At 44.7% G+C, this 19926-nt stretch overlaps 1 protein-coding gene across 5 annotated transcripts in view; it reads left to right on the forward strand.

Moving 5' to 3' along the window:
- RICTOR (RPTOR independent companion of MTOR complex 2) overlaps window positions 1-19926 on the forward strand; it is a 607299-nt gene that overhangs the window by 293728 nt on the left and 293645 nt on the right. For all 5 annotated transcript variants that reach the window (XM_033932568.1, XM_033932543.1, XM_033932533.1 and 2 more), the window contains one exon: window positions 12027-12128. In XM_033932568.1, the coding sequence (XP_033788459.1) occupies window positions 12027-12128 (102 nt within the window). The remainder of the gene's footprint in view (window positions 1-12026; window positions 12129-19926) is intronic.

Raw genomic sequence — 19926 nt, forward strand, 5'->3', positions numbered from 1 at the left:
GTCGATGTTCAAGATGGAAGCTGCTAAAGAACCTTCTGCTTCGACTTCATCGGCCGCTTCGCCTGTCCATGCGAAACCAGCGACTACTCCTGCGACTCCGGGCCTTTTGAAGCCGGCTTCGTTTACCCCGACTTCGGCCACGAGTTCGACGTCGGTGCCTGTCCCCGTCTCCTCGGCTCAGGTACCGCCTTCCACTATTCCACCTGTGGTCATTAAAAGTGCCGAAAGCTGCCAAGCAGAAGCACTCGACCATGAAGGAGCGCGAAGACCGTGCTGGAGGACCCCCTTTCGGTGCGGATCCCTCCATATCGGCTTCGCTGCGGTCCCTGCTGGAAGCTCAGTTTGTCGAGCTCATGCAGACTATGGGGCCCAGATTAATCGCCTCCATCCAGGGTGATCTCCCGGTCCCAGGGGGCAGACAGCCCCTCCCCCTCCTCCTCATCGATCGATCTCGTTGCTTGACGAGGAGGAGCGGCGAAGGGCGGCTGGTCTCTCGAGGCGGGCTTCCTTTAGCGATATGCCTCCTTTAGAGCCCATTACGCCTCCGCGCCATCACTGTGCCATTCCCCCGACTGATGATCGAAGCCCTGGGCATAGTAAATCACAGGAAGAGTTCTTCCGCACTCCATACCAGGCCTGGACTGCAACACGGGAGGCGGCCTCCATTCCGCCCCTTCGCTCTACCGCTTCCAGTCCCATACATTCCCTGGAAGCTTCGGGGGACCATGTGAAGTATAGATGTTCTCGCTCTCCCTCCCGGCACCGGGAGGGGCATCGATCCAGACACTCCTCTCGGCACTCCTCGCGCCACTCGGAGGTTTCGCCACAGAAGAAGCTGCCACGTCTGGGGTACTCCTCAACGGATTTATCTCCCCAGGAGGGGCCGGAGTACGAGGAGCCATCTACCTCTTATTCTCCTTGTCGCTCCCAAGTCTCCCTGGATCCTGAGGCTTCTACTTCCTCCAGCCCGTCTCGGAGGCCGGTACTGGCGGACCAGTTGTCTTTTTCTTCCTTCCTCCGGCAAATGGCGGATGACTTGGATGTGACTTTGGACACTGGGTCTCGGTATTCTAAGGAGTATCTCGACACCATGCACTTGCCTAATCCTCCTGCAGAGTCTCTTCGACTTCCTCTGCATAAATTACTGGATCAAACATTCATGCGATGTTTCGAGACGCCGTACTCCATCCCTGCGGTCCCGAGCAAATTGGATGCAAGATACCGCATTGTTCATCATAAGGGGTTTGAGGGCACTCAACTCTCTCACCAATCCCTGCTGGTCGAGTCCTCTCTCAAGCATTCTCATCCCTCCCAGGTCTATGCCTCTGTACCACCGGAACGAGAGGGGAGAACGATGGATAAGTTCGGTAGGAGAATCTACCAGAATTCTATGATGGCGTCTCGAGTGCTCAATTATAATTTCTTTTTTTCTTCATATTTGGAGTTCTTCTTGCCGGTGCTCCGCAAGTTTACTCCTTACATTGATGCTCAGGCTCGATTCGAGTTCGAGGAAGTGGTAGCCTCCCTTTCCCAGCTACGTCTTCAGCTGATGCAGTCCTCGTACGATGCCTTCGAGCTCTCGGCACGTGCTGCCGCCTGTTCCGTGGCCATGCGTCGATTAGCATGGCTTCGGACAATTGACATGGATCCGAACCTCCAAGACAGACTTGCCAATGTGCCTTGTGCGGGCGCTGATTTATTCGACGAGTCTATCGAAACTGTTACCAAGAAACTTTCGGATCATGAAAAGTCTTTTCAATCTATCCTTCGGCCTAAGCCCAAGCCTCAGCAGTCTCGACCTTCTAGACCGCCTTTGATTTATCAGCGGCGCTACACCCCTCGTCAGATTCCTGCTGCGAGACAACCGACGAAGAGACAGCCTCCCCAGAAGGCTCAGCAGAAACCTCAGCCGCCGGCTGCACCGAAGGCTACTCAGCCTTTTTGACTCTTCCAGAGAGCATAACCGACCTCGTTCTGCATCCCCCTATTTTTCCCATCGGGGGTCGCCTCCATCATTTTTACCATCGATGGGAGGCTATTACCACCGACCTCTGGGTCCTTTCCATCGTAAGAGAAGGATACTCTCTTCATTTCCATCGGGTCCCCCCGGACCACCCTCCAAGAGAGTATCCTTCCAACTTAACGCAGACCGCCCTTCTCCTTCAGGAGGCTCAGGCTTTGCTTCGGCTTCGGGCCGTCGAGCCGGTCCCGGTAGACCAGCACAACCGGGGTTTTTACTCCCGGTACTTCCTCGTCCCGAAGAAGACGGGCGACCTACGACCCAGCCTCCCCAGAAGGCTCAGCAGAAACCTCAGCCGCCGGCTGCACCGAAGGCTACTCAGCCTTTTTGACTCTCTTCCAGAGAGCATAACCGACCTCGTTCTGCATCCCCCTATTTTTCCCATCGGGGGTCGCCTCCATCATTTTTACCATCGATGGGAGGCTATTACCACCGACCTCTGGGTCCTTTCCATCGTAAGAGAAGGATACTCTCTTCATTTCCATCGGGTCCCCCCGGACCACCCTCCAAGAGAGTATCCTTCCAACTTAACACAGACCGCCCTTCTCCTTCAGGAGGCTCAGGCTTTGCTTCGGCTTCGGGCCGTCGAGCCGGTCCCGGTAGACCAGCACAACCGGGGTTTTTACTCCCGGTACTTCCTCGTCCCGAAGAAGACGGGCGACCTACGACCCATCCTGGACCTTCGAGTCCTCAACAAGTTTTTAGTAAAGGAGAGGTTTCGCATGTTGACCCTTGCTTCTCTCTACCCCCTCCTTGAGCGGAACGACTGGTTATGCTCTCTGGATCTCAAGGAGGCCTACACTCACATTCCCATTCATCCGGCCTCCCGCCAATTCCTCAGATTTCGGGTGGGACATCTACATCTGCAGTATCGAGTGCTTCCTTTCGGCCTGTCCTCATCTCCCAGAGTCTTCACGAAGTGTCTGGTGGTGGTGGCCGCTGCACTCCGGAACAGGGGTCTTCAGGTATTTCCCTACCTTGACGACTGGCTCATCAAGGCCCCCTCTGCTCCAGAGGTCATTTCGGCGACCTTGACCACGATCTGCTTCCTGCAGAGCTTGGGCTTCGAGATCAACTTCCCCAAATCCCATCTGCAGCCTACCCAGTCCCTTCCCTTCATCGGGGCGGTACTGGACACCATTCAGCTTCGAGCATTCCTTCCTCCTCAGCGCATGGATGCTCTTCTTCATCTCTGCCAGTCTGTATCTTCTCGCCAGTCCATCTCAGCGAGATACATGATGGTCCTCCTGGGCCACATGGCCTCTACAGATCATGTGACACCCTTTGCCAGGCTCCATCTCAGAATTCCTCAGTGGACCCTAGCTTCTCAATGGACTCAAGTGTCAGACCCGTTGACTCGACACATCATAGTCACTCCTGCTCTTCGGTAGTCTCTACTTTGGTGGATGACCTCTTCGAATCTATCCAGAGGTTTGCTGTTTCACACTCCTTCTCATCAGAAGGTTCTCACAACCGATTCCTCGGCCTATGCCTGGGGGGCTCATCTGGATGGGCTTCGCACTCAGGGATTCTGGACCAGTGCGGACCGCCTCCATCAGATCATTCTTCTGGAGCTCAGAGCAATCTTCTACGCTCTTCAAGCTTTTCAACATCTGCTTCACGACATGGTGGTCCTCATCCGCACAGACAACCAGGTCGCCATGTACTATGTCAACAAGCAGGGGGGCACGGGATCGGCTTCCCTCTGCCAGGAAGCTCTCAGAGTCTGGGATTGGGCAGTTCGCCACAATGCCTTCCTCAAAGCTGTCTACATTCAGGGGAAGGATAATGTCTTGGCAGACAACTTGAGTCGACTCCTCCAGCCTCACGAATGGACTCTCCATTCCAACCCCCTTCATCAGATCGTTGCACAATGGGGGACGCCTCAGACAGACCTCTTTGCGGCTCCCCACAACTTCAAACTGCCTCAGTTTTGCTCCAGGATCTACACTCCTCATCGCCTCGAGGCAGATGCCTTTCTGCTGGATTGGAGGAATCCATTTTTGTATGTGTTTCCTCCATTTCCTCTCATTCAAAAGACTCTGGTCAAATTGAAATCGGACCAAGCCACCATGATTCTCATAGCTCCTCGGTGGCCCAGACAACCTTGGTTCTCCCTTCTGCTTCAACTCAGCAGCAGGACACCAGTCCTTCTTCCAGTGTTTCCTTCTCTGCTTACTCAACATCAAGGATCACTGCTTCATTCCAACCTGCAGTCTCTCCACCTGACAGCTTGGTTCCTCTCAATGTAACTCCTCACCAGTTTTCTCAAACGGTGAGGGATGTCTTAGAGGCTTCCAGGAAGCCTGCTACTCGACAATGCTACTCCCAAAAGTAGACTAGATTCTCTTCCTGGTGTATTTCCAATGCCAAGGAGCCTCAGCGAGCTTCCCTATCCTCTGTGTTGGACTATCTTCTACACCTGTCTCAGTCTGGTCTCAAGTCTACATCTATAAGAGTCCACCTGAGTGCTATTGCGGCTTTCCATCAGCCTCTACAGGGGAAACCTCTTTCTGCTCATCCTGTGGTTTCCAGATTTATGAAAGGACTTTTCCATGTCAATCCTCCTATCAAACCTCCTCCCGTGGTTTGGGATCTCAATGTCGTCCTTTCTCAACTCATGAAGCCTCCGTTTGAACCTCTCAACAGGGCTCCACTTAAGTATCTCACCTGGAAAGTGGTTTTTCTGGTGGCCCTCACGTCTGCTCGCAGGGTCAGTGAGCTTCAGGCCTTGGTGGCGGATCCACCTTTCACAGTATTCCATCATGACAAGGTGGTCCTCCGCACTCATCCGAAATTCCTGTCTAAAGTGGTCTCTGAATTTCATCTCAACCAGTCCATTGTATTTCCAGTATTTTTTCCAAAGCCTCATTCTCATCCTGGAGAATCGGCTCTTCACACTCTGGACTGTAAACGTGCTTTGGCTTTCTACCTGGATCGCACCAAGCCACACAGAACTGCTCCTCAACTTTTCGTCTCCTTTGATCCGAACAAGTTGGGACGACCTGTATCGAAGCGTACCATCTCCAACTGGATGGCGGCTTGTATCTCTTCCTGCTATGCCCAGGCTGGATTATCCCTTCCTTGTAGGGTCACAGCCCATAAGGTCAGAGCAATGGCAGCCTCTGTAGCCTTCCTCAGATCGACACCAATTGAGGAGATTTGTAAGGCTGCCACTTGGTCCTCGGTTCATACCTTCACCTCTCATTATTGTATGGATACTTTCTCCAGACGGGATGGACAGTTTGGCCAAACAGTGTTACAAAATTTATTCTCTTAAGTTGCCAACACTCCCACCATCCCATTGAGGTTAGCTTGGAGGTCACCCACTAGTGAGAATACCTGCCTGCTTGTCCTGGGATAAAGCAATGTTACTTACCGTAACAGTTGTTATCCAGGGACAGCAGGCAGCTATTTTCATGTCCCACCCACCTCCCCTGGGTTGGTTTCTCAGGCTAGCTACCTGAACTGAGGAGACACGCCCGGTCCATCGGGCGGGAAGGCACTGGCGCATGCGCGGTGCGGGCATCTCGAAACTTCTGAGTTTCTTCAAGCAAGACATGCTTGTGAGACGTCCGTATCGGGGCTCTGTCGGATGACATCACCCACTAGTGAGAATAGCTGCCTGCTGTCCCTGGATAACAACTGTTACGGTAAGTAACATTGCTTTTTCAGCTTCAGAGAGGTATAGTGCGGTGCAGGAACATGGCAAGTACACGACAGGCTAAAAACGAAACCAGAGGGGTTGCTAAGCGCCAAAAGCAGGATCAAGTTACCCCCTCTAAGTTTCCTCTTCCTGGACACGCAACGGAAGAACTCAGCAAAGCAGAAGTTATGGGGGAGTTGAGATATATTAAACAACTGTTACGGGACAATGTTAATAATATGGTTGATGTAAAAGAAGAAATTATGAATATTCATCGCCAATTGAAAATAGCAAACACAAGAACAACTGAACTGGAAAAAAAAACCGGAAGCTTTAGAATATGCAGAGAAAAGGTGTAAGAATGACAGTTTGAAGATCACAGAGTTAACACATCAGCTTGAGGATTATGAGAATCGCGGTAGGAGAAAGAATGTGAAACTTTTTGGTTTAGCTGAAAATTTAGAAGGGGATAATGTGATTCAATTTTTAGAGAATCTGTTGCCCAGACTGTTACAGTTGAATTTCAAACACAGGCGGGCTGATAATCAAGGGAGACCAAGACCTTTAATTTTTAAGTTATTAAGATATCAACAGGCGGTTGATATTTTAAAGGCAGCAAAAAGTGACAAGAATTTGAACTATAAAGGGTCAAAAATTAGGTTTTTACCAGATTTTGCCAAAAACACAGCAAACATAAGAAAACAATTCCTTGAAATGAGACCTAACCTAAAAGAAAAAGGATACAAGTATGGTCTTTATTATCCAACTAAAATGAGAATTTCTAGCGGAGATAAGTCTTTATTTTTTAGTGAACCTGAGAAATTAAAAGACTTCCTCTCAAAAGCAGAACCCATGTCCTTTTAGGACACTATGGATATATTAATACTATATGATTAGATTCCTATTTGTACATAGGGTATGATTAAGAGATTGGGATACTGTTAGACCTTTTTAGAAATGCATTGGTTTACATGATGTGATGGCAGAATGAAATTGAATATAATATAAAATTGAATATAGAATTGAATTAATATACCTTATGATATTTTATGGGAAGTATTGGGAAGAAATTTTATTATGTGCATATGGATAAGAATGATAATTTCTAGGAATATAAAATATTATTTTAGAAATGGTAAAAATATATATTGATATTAATGTTATTAACTAATATTTATTTACAAATATATAAATTACTGAAGAATTTTAATAAGAAAGTAAAATTTAGTTCTATTAATATGATATCTATTATTTTGTTTACAGAGGTATCAATTAATTAATATTTTAAAAGAAAGGAAAAATTTAAGTTTTATGACTGTGAAATATTGATTTAGGTTAATATTTTAATTTAATGTGTTAGATGAGTAAAGTTTTTATTTAATTTTTAATGAAAAGATATATGTGGATGAGTGAGGGTTGCCCGGGGTGGGGGGGGAGGAAGACTTGGGGTTAATATTCCAATGTGTGTTCTTAGGCAGTCATTATATTGGGGGGGCTTGGGAGGGAAAAGGGTTGGGTTTCTAAGTTGTTTAGGGATGGTTATGATAAAGATCATTAAATCTTTAGGTTTGCAGAAGGGGTGGGGTATTACAGGGATTAATGAGTGTGCTAGAAGGGGAATGCTTTCAGTTTTTGGAATTGGAAATAGGGAAGTTGATGTCTATGTTTATGATGCAAAATTTTTTATTGATTGCTTGATTTTATTTACTTATTATATGTTTATTCATCATGATGTCTTTTAAAGTTTTCTCCATAAACGTCAATGGCCTTAATCATATGATTAAAAGGAAAAAAGTACTGTCATTTATAAAAAAACAGAATGCGGATGTTTATTACTTGCAGAAGACTCACCTAAATATGATTGAGTCAAAGAAACTAGAAGGTGGGTGGGTGAAGAAATGTTTTTTTGCTCTGGCTACAGGTAAAAAAGCAGGGTAGCAATTCTCATCAATAAAAAATGTATGGACACTTTTAAGTTAGTAAACTCAGATCCACATGGTAGATGGATACACGTAGATATGAGTCTGGGAAATAATACCCTGACATTGTTTAATATATATGCCCCTAATTCGAATCAACAAGACTTCTTTAAAACTATACAGAAATTGTTATTACCACTGGCTACTTCTAATTTAATTGTGGCCGGGGATTTCAATGCTGTGATGGATCCTTTAATGGATAAAAAAAGAGTAAAAATATAAAATCTTTAGGTTTAGATAATCTAGTTCAATCATGTGATTTAAAAGATATTTGGCGTATTCTTCATTTTAATGATCAGGAATTTTCATTTTGTTCGCAGTTCATAAATCTTTTTCAAGAATTGATTATATTTTTATTCCAACTCATAAAGTTCAACATGTGATCAAAGCTTCTATTGATCCAATTATTATATCAGATCATGCAGGAATATGGATTGAATTACAATTAGATCAACCAGAGAATAGTAGACCTCTATGGAGATTTGATAATGCATTGCTTGTGGATGACGAATTTTTGACGGATTTTAAAATACAAATTAATGAATTTTTGCAATTTAATTTATCAGAGGATATATCCATGGAAAATTTATGGGATGCCTTTAAGGCCACTATAAGAGGTTTTATTATTTCATATTCTGCTTTTATTAGGAAGCAAATTAAAAAACAATATTTAGACTTAGAAAAATAAATTAAATTATTAGAATCTAAATTGATAAATAAATGGAAACAAGATACACTGCAAGCTCTTTTAAAGGCAAAAGGTAAATATAATGAATTAGCTTCAAAAATGATAAGGAAGGATTTGTTTTCCAAACAAACAATTTATTATGGAAATTCTAATAAGGCGGGAAGATTATTGACAAATTATCTCAAAGCAAAGAAAAGAAGAAATAATATTAATGCAATAAAAGATGATAAAGGAATTATAAATAATCAGATTGGACAAATATTAAAGCAGTTTCTGAATTTTTATAAAGGCCTGTATTCTTCTGAGCCTTATGTAGAGAGGGAAAAGGAGGGTTTAGATTTTTAAAATTTAATTGTTGGACCAAAAGTTCCTGAGCATATAAAACGAAGTTTAGATGAGCCTATATCTCTAAAAGAGTTAGAAACAGCGGCCATTTCGTCAGCCTACATTATCTGTGGGGAAACAATCCTCTGTTTCTGATAAGGCACATTCATCTAGAAGTGTTGCTTTGTCCTGGGTGGAAGCTAGGGCACCCTCTCCAGAGGAGATTTGTAGAATGGTGACTTGGTCCACTCTACACACATTTGCAAAGTTTTACAGTGTGACGTTGCGGCGAGAGAGGACTCTGTCTTTGGTTCCTCTGTGTTGTAGGCCAGCGCAGTCAGCCTACTCTAGATTTCTGGGACTCCTTTTGTATATCTCACTGTCTAGAACAGTGGTCTCAAACTCAAACCCTTTGCGGGGCCACATTTTGGATTTGTAGGTACTTGGAGGGCCGCAGAAAAAAATAGTTAATGTCTTATTAAAGAAATGACAATTTTGCATGAGGTTAAACTCTTTATAGTTTATAAAACTTTCCTTTAACAGTTAAAAGGAAAGATATATAAACTATAAAGAGTTTTACCTCATGCAAAATTGTCATTTCTTTAATAAGACATTAACTATTTTTTCTGCGGCCCTCCAAGTACTCTATTTTTTCTGCAGCACTCACATTTAAAGTTTAATATCTTTTCTTTCTCAAAACTGGCACATTTCAATCACTAAATTGAAAATAAAATCATTTTCCTACCATTGTTTGGTAATTTCATCAGTCTCTGGTTGCACTTTATTCTTCTGACTGTGCATCCAATATTTCTTCCCTTCTTTCAGCCTCCTGTATGCTTCCTCTCCTCCAGACCTCATTCTCTCCCCCAACTTTTTCTTTCTTTCTCTATGTCTGTCTTTCTCTGATTCTGTGTCCCATTTTTTGCTTTGTTTCTGGCTCCCTTTCCCCCCCCCTTCTTTCTTTCTTCCTTCCTTCCTGCCCTCCCCCATGCCACCGCCGCCAGGGAATAGGCTGCTGCTGCTGCCGCCGCCATCGGGAACAGGCCGAGATCTCCCTGCTTCTGTTCTCCACGGAGCCAATTCTAACATCGGAAAGGACATTCCGGGCAGCCAGGCAGCGATTGGCTAGCCAGAACGTCCTCTCGACTTCAGAATTGACGTCGGGCGGAAGAGAAGCAGGGAGATCAAAGAACACCGTGCAGGCCTGTTCCCCGATGGCAGCGGTGAGAAGGGAAGGGAAGCAGGTTGGGCACCACTGCTCTAGACGAGCCACGAACCGCACTCTAGGGAGAACAGTGGACCGCCCCCCCCCCCTTGGTACGCCACTGGAGCTGCAGCGTGTCTGGCCGGCTCTTCCGTGGATAGCGCAAGGAGCTGCTAACTCGCGGCTTTGAACAGAACGAGCCGGCCAGACACGCTGCTGATCCAAAACGAAGAGAATGATCGCATCCAGACCGCGGGCCGCAAATAAAATTTGGAGAGCCACATGCGGCCCGTGGGCCGTGTGTTTGAGACTGCTGGTCTAGAATGACACATCTCTTGCTCTGAAAAAAGAGATTTATGTCCTTACCTTGATAATATCATTTCCAGTAGATAAGTGTGTCACTCTAGACTCCCACCTGCCCTTCCTTCGCCTGCTTACTGTCTCATTCTGTTTATGCTTCTCCAAGTTGTATCTTGGATTCCAGTGAGCCCTTTGGGCCCTGAAGAATACTGTATAATAATTTTAAGCTTCTACAGGGGTACTACCTGTGCTCCTTTGATGCTTCTGTTGGTTGTTACTTGTTCATAGAGTATTTGTGTTATTATGTTTGAACAGAACAGTTGTTTTGCTTGGGAAATTTCTTGCTTTTGCCATGCAGGGAACCATTTCTGAGGCTCACAGAAATGGGAGTGACCTTGAATACAGTACCTTGCTTTTTGCCAAAGGTTTTTTCAGCATTTCAAATCAACCAGCAAGTTAGGCTTCTAGCCTTTCAACCTATGGGTTCTAAGAAGAAAGACAAAGCTTTAAAGATGCTGGACATCTGCAGAGTGACTAATGAGTTTCGTTTATTAACCTCCCTTCTTGGTTAGGTCCTCTTAATTCCCTCTCTGCAGTCCTTCAGTTTCTCAGTTCTCTTCTCCTTTAATGTAGCTCGTTTACTCTTCTCAGCCATTTTTATGTAAACAGCAGTCACAGTATATAAATAAAGATTTATGTTATGTCTATCACACCATTTCTTTGTCTTAACCAATAAGTCAACTTGAGACAGACCAACCTCCAAGGCCACTATTTCCCAGTGAATTCAGTCAGCAATCTCCTTCACCTACATTGTCTGCAGCAAACAGCTGCTAGTTTTGTTGAAAGTACATTAGACCAGAGGAGTAGCTTGGGCGGAATTGAGGGCGATACCTCTGGTAGAGATATGTAGGTCTGTGACATGGTCTTCCCTACACACCTTCACTAAATTCTATAGAGTGGATGTGGCAGCGCACAAGGATTTCACTTTTGGATCCTCAATACTAAAAGCAGGCTTATCTCTCCAACCTGGAACTTTGGGGACTGCTTAGGTACATCCCTAAGGTTCAGTATACCATTCATATTGCACTGGAAATAGAGATTAGGTTCTTACTTTGATAATATATTTTCCAGTAGATAGGCATAGTATGCTAAACCTCCCACCCATAGCTAAGACTCCATAGCTAAGACTTCTCTGCCAGTCAGACTATGGGTTCAGAATCAGTTTGTAAATAGAATCTCAAGAGATAATTGAGCTCCACTAATATTCATGCTATTGCTTTTATTTGAAATGTTTTACTGTTCATTGGTAATCTTTTATTTATACATTACAATTTCGTTATTGACATAACATTACATGAGTAGATCACAACCTTGGTTTTGGGGAGTTCCCCATGTCTTCCCCTTGTTTTGTCTTTTACTGTAGAGCTCTTGCATGCTTTGGAACGAACTGAATGGGGCAGCAGACTCCTGGGAGAAAGAGGAGGTTTCAAAAGCTATGATTGATATCCTTCTTTTCTATGCTCATGGAAATGGACAAAATACCATAAGGTTCAGCATAACTTTCTTATCTACTGGAAAAGATATTATCAAGGTATGAACCTAATCTCTTTATTGTTACCCACCTAGTATCAATAGGCTATAAATTAAAACGAGGGGACTAAGGAGATTGCTGAATAGGATTTCATATGATTCAACTTTACAATTGTTCTAAACTTTGGTAGAGCTGTTGCCCCTTAGTACTGTTCAATGATTTGTTTGCCTGATGAATCCTACTATCTGGAGAACAATAATTAAAAGCAAGTCAGAGATGACCGACATATCCTTTTTACTCTTGCTAGATTGTTTTTCTTCTTTTTGTACTGCAGGATACAGAGGAGGCCCTTGTGATGAATTTAAAAGATAGCCAGGTACTTCAGCATAAAGAAAACCTTGACTGGAATTGGAGTCTAATTGGTACAATACTCAAGGTAAATGCAGAAAATTGTATTATAGATGGAAAAGTAGAAGGGGGATTTTAAATACATTAGATTGATTGATTGGGATTGTCTGGCATGCACTGGAGCTGTAAAACTATGAATTAAATATCTTTATAAGAGAGTCTGACCTTTTGCTTTATTTTTTTTTTCCTAATCCTTGCTCATAGGAAAATCCAAGTAAAAGAATAAGTTGAAATTGGAATAAATTATTCTTAGAAAGTTTGTGAAAATTAAACAAGATTTTGTAATTCAGATGAACAGTTCACAGTAGTCACATGAGACAAATCAAGCCTCTATTTCAGAATTTTTTAGAAAAGCCTAAAAAACATCTATCGAGTTTCTATGACCCCATTGCTTTTTTCTGCTGGAGACATTGGTCATAAACAAAGAAAAAAAAAAAAGCAGGAACTAGTGCAGGTCAAAATGGTGGAAACCATTATAAAAAATAAAATTTTGGAACACGTAGACAAACATGATTTAATGAGACAAAGTCAGCATGGGTTCAGCCATGGGAGACCTTGCCTTACCAATTTGCTTGACTTCTTTGAAGGTGTGAATAAACATGTGGTTGATGTAGTGTATCTACTGTATTTTTCGCTCCATAAGACGTACCGGACCCTAAGATGCACCCTAGATTTAGAGTAGGAAAACCAGAAAAAAAACATTCTGAACCAAATTGTGTACTAATATATACCAGGCTCTATACCCTGTCTCCCCTTCCCTGCCAGGTGTTCATTTCATTTTTCTTTTTAAAAAAAAAAAAAATTTAGATTTTTATTGGTTTTCAAACAAAGCAATCAACGCAAAGAGTACACCTTCTGTGCTAATACCAGATCTAATGGCAACATAACTCCTTATAGGCATCCAACAACATCTTCATTCCCCTCTAAGAAATACCCCCCTCCCCCCATCTACAGAAAACAGACATCAGAATCATGCAGTCTTCAATATTCTAAATATGCAATTTCTGAGTAATAACGGTGCAGGTTTTCATGGATTGCAAATAATATCCCCTACGTTTGGCCACATACATTTCCATTTTCCCCAGCAAAGCTAATTTCACGTTCCATTCACTCAGAGTGGGAACCAGAGATTGTTTCCAGTAAGCACTGATAAGACATTTAATCGCCGCCAAACCCATATACAATATTCGGGTTTGCTATCTATTCTCACAGATATTAGACATCCCCAGCAAACATGCTTGGGGAGTAACAGGAATAGTAATCCCCAACATTGATGACAAAGACCCCATCACAGCCTGCCAACAAGGGACTAACACCGGGCACTCCCACCAAATATGCATAAAGGTGCCCACAGCTGCATGACACCGCCAGCAAAGTGCCGACGATGAGGGTACATCCTATGAAGTTTCTCTGGGTTATAATACCACCTACTCAATACCTTATAGGTATTCTCCTGTATAAGAGCACAGATGGACGCTCTGCCTACCTCCCCACATATATGCTCCCACTCTTTAGCTGTGAAAGAACAGTGTTGGATCCTCTCCCAATGACTTTGAAAACCAAATTTCGATGTCACCCTGCCCCGTAAGTATTGGTAAATTATAGAGATAGGCCTGGGCACTCTCTGTATAGTCCCCCACAATTGTTCCAGGTGTTCAGCCTCAACGTGAAAAATCGTTTCCATCCTCTAGTAGTTATAAAGTGCTTTACCTGTAGATAAGCCAAATAGTCCCCAGCCCTCACCCCAGGAAGATGTTGTAAGGCCTCAAATGATATCATGGTCCCCGATCTCAGGAAATCTCAAAATTTAACCAGCCCTGCTCGTTCCCACCTCCCAAAGACAGGATTGGTTTTACCCACTCAAAATTGGGGTTCCTCCCTCAAGGATGCTAAAGTAGAAGTTACCCGCCCATTATTACATTCATGTTTAGTCCTAATCCATAACTTGTTCAACCGATTTGCAACCTTAATGTTCCTATTGCCCTATCACTTTACTCCAACCAATTACCACAATCTCTCAATCCCGCTCTGTTCTCTGCCTACATGTATTGATGACTGTACAGTGCGCCTATTCTCGCTGATTGTTCGCTGACTGTTCCAGCCCTTCATATCCCTGTATCCGCATGTTTGTACTCTATAACTTTACTTTGTACCTTTCTTCGCTGATTGTCCAGCTCCTCTTATTGTAAACCGCCTCGAACTACTACAGCTTTGGCGGTATCTATAATAATAAAATGCTAAGCGCGCATGCGCACTCTCACCGCGCACTTCCCTGATAATAATAATAACAGTTTATATACCGCAATACCGTTAAGTTCTATGCGGTTTACAATAGATTAAGCGAGGTACAAATTGATTGAATTTAAGAGGGGGGAAGAGGAGAGTTAATAGGACTGGAAATGCGTTGTTGAGGAGAAAGAGGAGTCCAGATTAATAGGACAAAGGAATCACTATGGAGGAGAAAGAAGATGAGTGGGTCAGTTGTCTAGATACTTTAGGAACAGTTGAGTTTTTAGACGTTTTCTGAATTCCTCATAAGTAGTGGATGAAAGCAGTTGATCTAGGTCTTTACCCCACAATGCTGCTTGATGTGAAAGAAGATGTTCATGGTGTTTTTTCATGGTGATCTGTCGGGATGTGGCTGGCAGAGTGCGCATGCGCGCTTACAAGGATCTTTAGTCCTTCCCGGCAAATGGAGGAGCGAGCGAGGAAGGGGGAGCGGCGAATGGAGAGTTAAAATCCGCTCCTTCTACTGACTGGACAAGTCGCCCCGCCGCGTCTCTTCCCGGGGCTCGGAGGACGCCTCTGAGGATGATTTTCAATTGGGGAGGGGGAGGGGAAGCAGATGATCGGGGCCCGGGCTGCTCGGTCCATGCGTTCGGCTGGCTCTCCCACCAAAGCCCCCCACGGTGGTGGCTCCTCCCGCAAAATGCTACCCTTCCATTCAAAGCCGTACCGGCAGCCCCCTCCCCCCCCCCAAGAGCTGCATCAGTGTTGGAAACCCCTCCAATGTCACAACGTCAGAGACAAGGCTTCCAACACTGGTGTGCCTCCGGAGAGAAGCCGTTGCTGCGGCCCCGAAAAGCAACACAACATTTTCATGGGAGCCAGCCCTTGGAGAAGCCCCGGACACAGGGCAGGATGCAAGAGGAGCCGCCACCGCGAAAATCTCCAGCAAGGGAGCCAACCAGACCGCGAGTGCGGGCCCGCTGTAAGCGGGGATCGGGTGAGGAGCCGCCGCTGACTGCGGCTTTGAAATTTGGCAAGGGAGCTGGCCAGAAAAGAAAATAAATGCTGCTGCCCTGCTGCACAGGGAATGGGGTGGGGGATTTCTAAAATGTAAGGCTGCATGGTGGTTTACAGATAAGGGAGAAGGGTTCCCAATGGACAGTGGGGAAGGTACAGGTAAGTGAGAAGGGCTACTGCTGGACAGGGGGGGAGCAGGAAGTAAAGAAGAAGAGCTACTGCTGGACAGGGAGAGCAGGAAATGGGGAGGATGTGCTGCTAGACAGTGGGAGATAAAAGGAGAAGGGCTACTGCTATATAGGGGGAGCAGGGAATGGGGGGGGGGTGCTGGACAGGGAGGAGGTAAAAGTAAGGGAGAAGGGCTGCTAGCACCCGTTAATGTAAGGGGCTAAACAACTAGAATAAGAATAAAATTATTATTATTATTAAATGACTGTCTTTAGAGCCAAAGCAGTCTTTTTTAGGAAGAGGGGACAGATGGGCAGAGAGCCATCTTGGGTTTGGTTAGAATCAAAAAGGTCACTGATAGAGGTAGAGTAAGGAGAAGTTTGCCGAGTAGCTTACAGTCTGATTTTCAGAGAGACAGGTGAATTAAATGATTGCTTTTAGAGCCAAAGCAGCCTTTTTTTAGGAAGAGGGGACAGACTGACAGACAGATTCCCACGGTGGCTCGACCTCCAAGAAGCAGCAATGACACCAGGAAGACAGCTGCTTCTCCTCATATTGGAGGGTGACTGTCTGCATTCTGGGACAAATGGGAACAGATCTCATTCAACTGCTAGGTTCTGGACATTATCAGGGAGTGGCACAGGATTGAGTTTTCTCGGCCCCTCTGGATCTGTTCATAGACTCTCCTGCTGGACAGCTGAAGAAAGAGGCCAGAGTTAGAATGACAGTGCACCATCTCTTGGCCATTCATGCCATGGAACCTGTTCTGGAGGAAGTATCGAGCTTAGCCAGATACTCTTTATACAGTCATGCCTTGGTAATCGACTGCTTTTAAACTCATCAAATTTGGTACTCAATGCATTTTGACATGAAAATTTTGTCCCAGTATTCAATGTCTGTTTGGTACTTGATATGCAAGCTAGGACTTATCTGTGTTGGTTGCTTGACTTGCTACCCTTTCCAGCCAAAATAAAGGGTCACGTCATAGCTCTTGCCCTGTGCACGCCTCGATTCTTCAGGCGAAGATCTGAGCCTGACAGCAAAGATCTCACGCTCTTGTGCCACCGTGGCCTCAGAGGATTCTCCTGTATGTCTTTCCTCCCTGGCATATAATAATAATAATAACTTTATTTTTCTATACCACCATAGTCAAATGACTTCTAGGCAGTTCACACTGAAGAAGGCTGGCCAATCAGTGAATTACAGAATTCAAGAAGAGAAATGTTACATAAGAAATAGGAGTTACATGAGAAATTAAATCAGGTTTGCAAAGGGGAAATATCATAGTGAGTGAAGGCCATCTGTTGGGGCGATGAATTTGTCAAATAGAACGGTTTTAATTGATTTTCGGAATGCGCTGTAGGTCTGCCTGGCTCTATTTATGTAGTTTCCCAGCCAGTATTGCTGTCTGCTTGCTTGGAACATGAAAGTTCTGTCCAGAAAGGATTTGTATTTGCAGCCTGTGATGTTTCAGTTTCTGGTTGTTTGTGTGGAGTTGTGTAGCGTGAAGTGTGGTAGCAGGTAGGAAGGTGCTAGTCCCCAGACCTGTTTGAAACAGATACATGCAAACTTGAACAGTATTCGTGCCTCCATTGGCAATCAGTGCAATTTTTTGTAGTAGGGGCTAATATGGTCTTTTTTTCCTCAGTCCGAAGATCAAGCGAACTGCAGTGTTTTGCACTATTCTTAATTTTTGCACAGTTTTTTTTTTTTTTTGGGGGGGGAGGGGGGATACCCAGGTACATGATGTTGCAGTAGTCCAGGATAGATAGGATCAGCGACTGCACTAGTAATCTAAAGGATGTTGTGTCGAAGTATTTTTTAATAGTCCTTAGTTTCCACAGCGTGTAAAAGCATTTCTTCACCAGTAAGTTTGTGTGGTCAGCCATGGTTAAGTGTGTATCTAGTGTGATACCCAGTATTTTTATGGTTTTGGAGATTGGGTATTCGTGGTTGTTTACTTTTAACGATGTTCTGGTTATTTTGTCATTGGGGCTTGCCAAAAAGACTTTTGTCTTTTCTGTGTTTAGTTTCAGTTTGAAGTTGGTAGTCCATTTTTCGATTTCTATCATTGTATGTGAGAGGTTATCTGTAATTTCATTTGTGATGTCATTTAAGGGGATTAGGATAGATATATCATCTGCGTATATGTGATGCTTTAAGTTTAATTTTTGTAGTAGATGACCTAAGGATGCGATGTAGATGTTGAACAGTGTGAGTAATAGTGGGGAGCCTTGGGGCACCCCCGATGGGTTTTTCCATGGGTTGGAGTAATTTCCATTGCTGGCTACTCGGTAGGATCTGTTTGTTAGGAATTCTTGGAATCATTTCTTTACCTTTCCCGAGAGCCCCATTGCATCTAGGCAAAGTAGCATGATTTTGTGGTCTACTAGGTCGAACCCACTGCTAAGATCTAGTTGCAGAATCAGAGCGCTTTTGCCTTTGCTGAAAAGATCATAGAGATGGTTTAGTATGGAAGCTATGACTGTTTCTGTGCTGTATCCTTTCCTGAAACCTAATTGGTGTTCACTGAGGATGTTAAATTTGTCTAGGTAGTTTACTAGTTGTAGGTTGACCAATCCTTCCTGTAGTTTTGTGAATAGGGGGATGCTTGCTATGGGTCTGTAGTTGGATGTCAGTGCTGTTGAGGGTTTCTGATCTTTGGGGAGAGGTGTAATCAGTATGTGTCCCATATCCTCGTTCAATGATAGGCCGAGTCATTCAGTGGATAGCGACCCTTCCGGGCTGTATCATTCTGGTGGTTACAGACTGGCCTGGCAGGCCATGGTACACAGATCTGCTGCGTCTTCTCAGAGGTTGCAGCTTCAGTTCTGTGCCCCTCCAGACCTGCTTTCCTGAGAGGTCTCTATGGAGGACTCGGTTTGCTTTGCTCTTACGGAATAGCTTTTGTGTGTTCAGCTTTAGTGTACACAAGCTATTTGGAGGTAGTTCTTGCCACACTTCTCAAGTCCATGCTGTCGATTACTGTGTCTGCCTACACTGGGGTATGGCAGACTTTCCAGCATTGGTGTGGCCAAGAATAGATGGAGCCTTATTCTGTTCAGATTTAGGTGATTCTCCCCTTTTTCCGGATGGTCTAGATGCAGGCCTCACCGCGGCATCCCTTCATATCCAAGTGGCTGTGCTCACTTGTTTCAGAACCCAAGACCATCCTTAATCTTGGGTGACTCTCCCTGCCATTGCCAGATTTCTGCAAGCGACTCTTTGCATTAAACTGCTGATTAAATCACTGTTCGCTTTGTGGGACCTCAACTGGGTGCTGTCTGGCTTTACCATAGCTCCTTTGAGCCTATTCGGGATGCTTCCCTCTTGACCTTCTCTTTCCAGGTTGTCTTTCTGGTCGCTGTTACTTCAACAAGCTATTTCTCTGAACTTAAAGCTCTCTCTTGCAAAGAGCCATTCTGCCGATTCTCGGTGTCTGGTCTTCATTGCGCACGGTTCCTTCTTTCCTGCCAAAGTTGATTTCGGCTTCCATGTTAATCAAGAGGTGCATTTGCCTGTTTTTCAGCTTACTGGTTCCAGGCCACAAGAACACCCTTTGAAGAAACTTGATGTGCACAGCCTGGAGGCTTCCCTGTACTAAGAAATTTCCAGTCATCCTGGGAGATCTCTGCCTGGGAGAAGGGTCAGACATTGGGGTCTGAAGCCAGGAGGACCAGATTTTTAAAAAAGCACTCACCTGGCTGGCCTGCTTTAACACTTGGAGCTTGGGAATAAGTTCCATGGGAATGGTGCTCACCTCTGCAGAGTCAGGCACTTGATTGCAGGCTAATTAGACTCTGGGAGGCTTGGTGCAGGTCGGCTGTGTCATCCCTCCTGAAGAATCGTGTAGAAGTGTGAGGGTTCGAGTGTTTCAGGTTTTGGAACCTCAGTGAAAGGCAGCCCGAAGAGATAAGCTGCTGGTGCCATCCTTACTTGTCTGAGGCAGAAATTCTTTCTCCATTTCCAACTGCAGTGCGAAGCTGATGCAGGCACAGCACAAGGCAGTTCCTGCGAGTACAGCTTATTACTGTCTATGGGAAAATCTGAGTGGGTCAGAAATTGGCAGACCTAAGGTTTACTGGGGTTCTCCTAAGGATCCCTTACCTCTAAATCGATTGTAATGGACTCCTTGGGGTGGTTTTACCCATATTAGAGAATGACACAGGGACAAATTTTCCCCATTGCTGTGGGAACTCATTTTCCTGTTCCATTCCTGCAAGTTCTTTACCTGTCCCTGCACCATTCCTGCAATCTACATCCTCATCTGCACAAGCCTCAAACACTTTAAAATCATAAGTGTTCGAGGCTTATGCGGTTAAGGCAGAGATTATAAGAATGGGGCAGGGACAGCGACAAAACTGACGGGACGGGGAAATTGAGTTCCTGCACGGACAGGGATAAATTTGTCT

This window comes from Geotrypetes seraphini, chromosome 1, assembly GCF_902459505.1.
Source record: "Geotrypetes seraphini chromosome 1, aGeoSer1.1, whole genome shotgun sequence".
Lineage (NCBI taxonomy): Eukaryota > Metazoa > Chordata > Amphibia > Gymnophiona > Dermophiidae > Geotrypetes > Geotrypetes seraphini.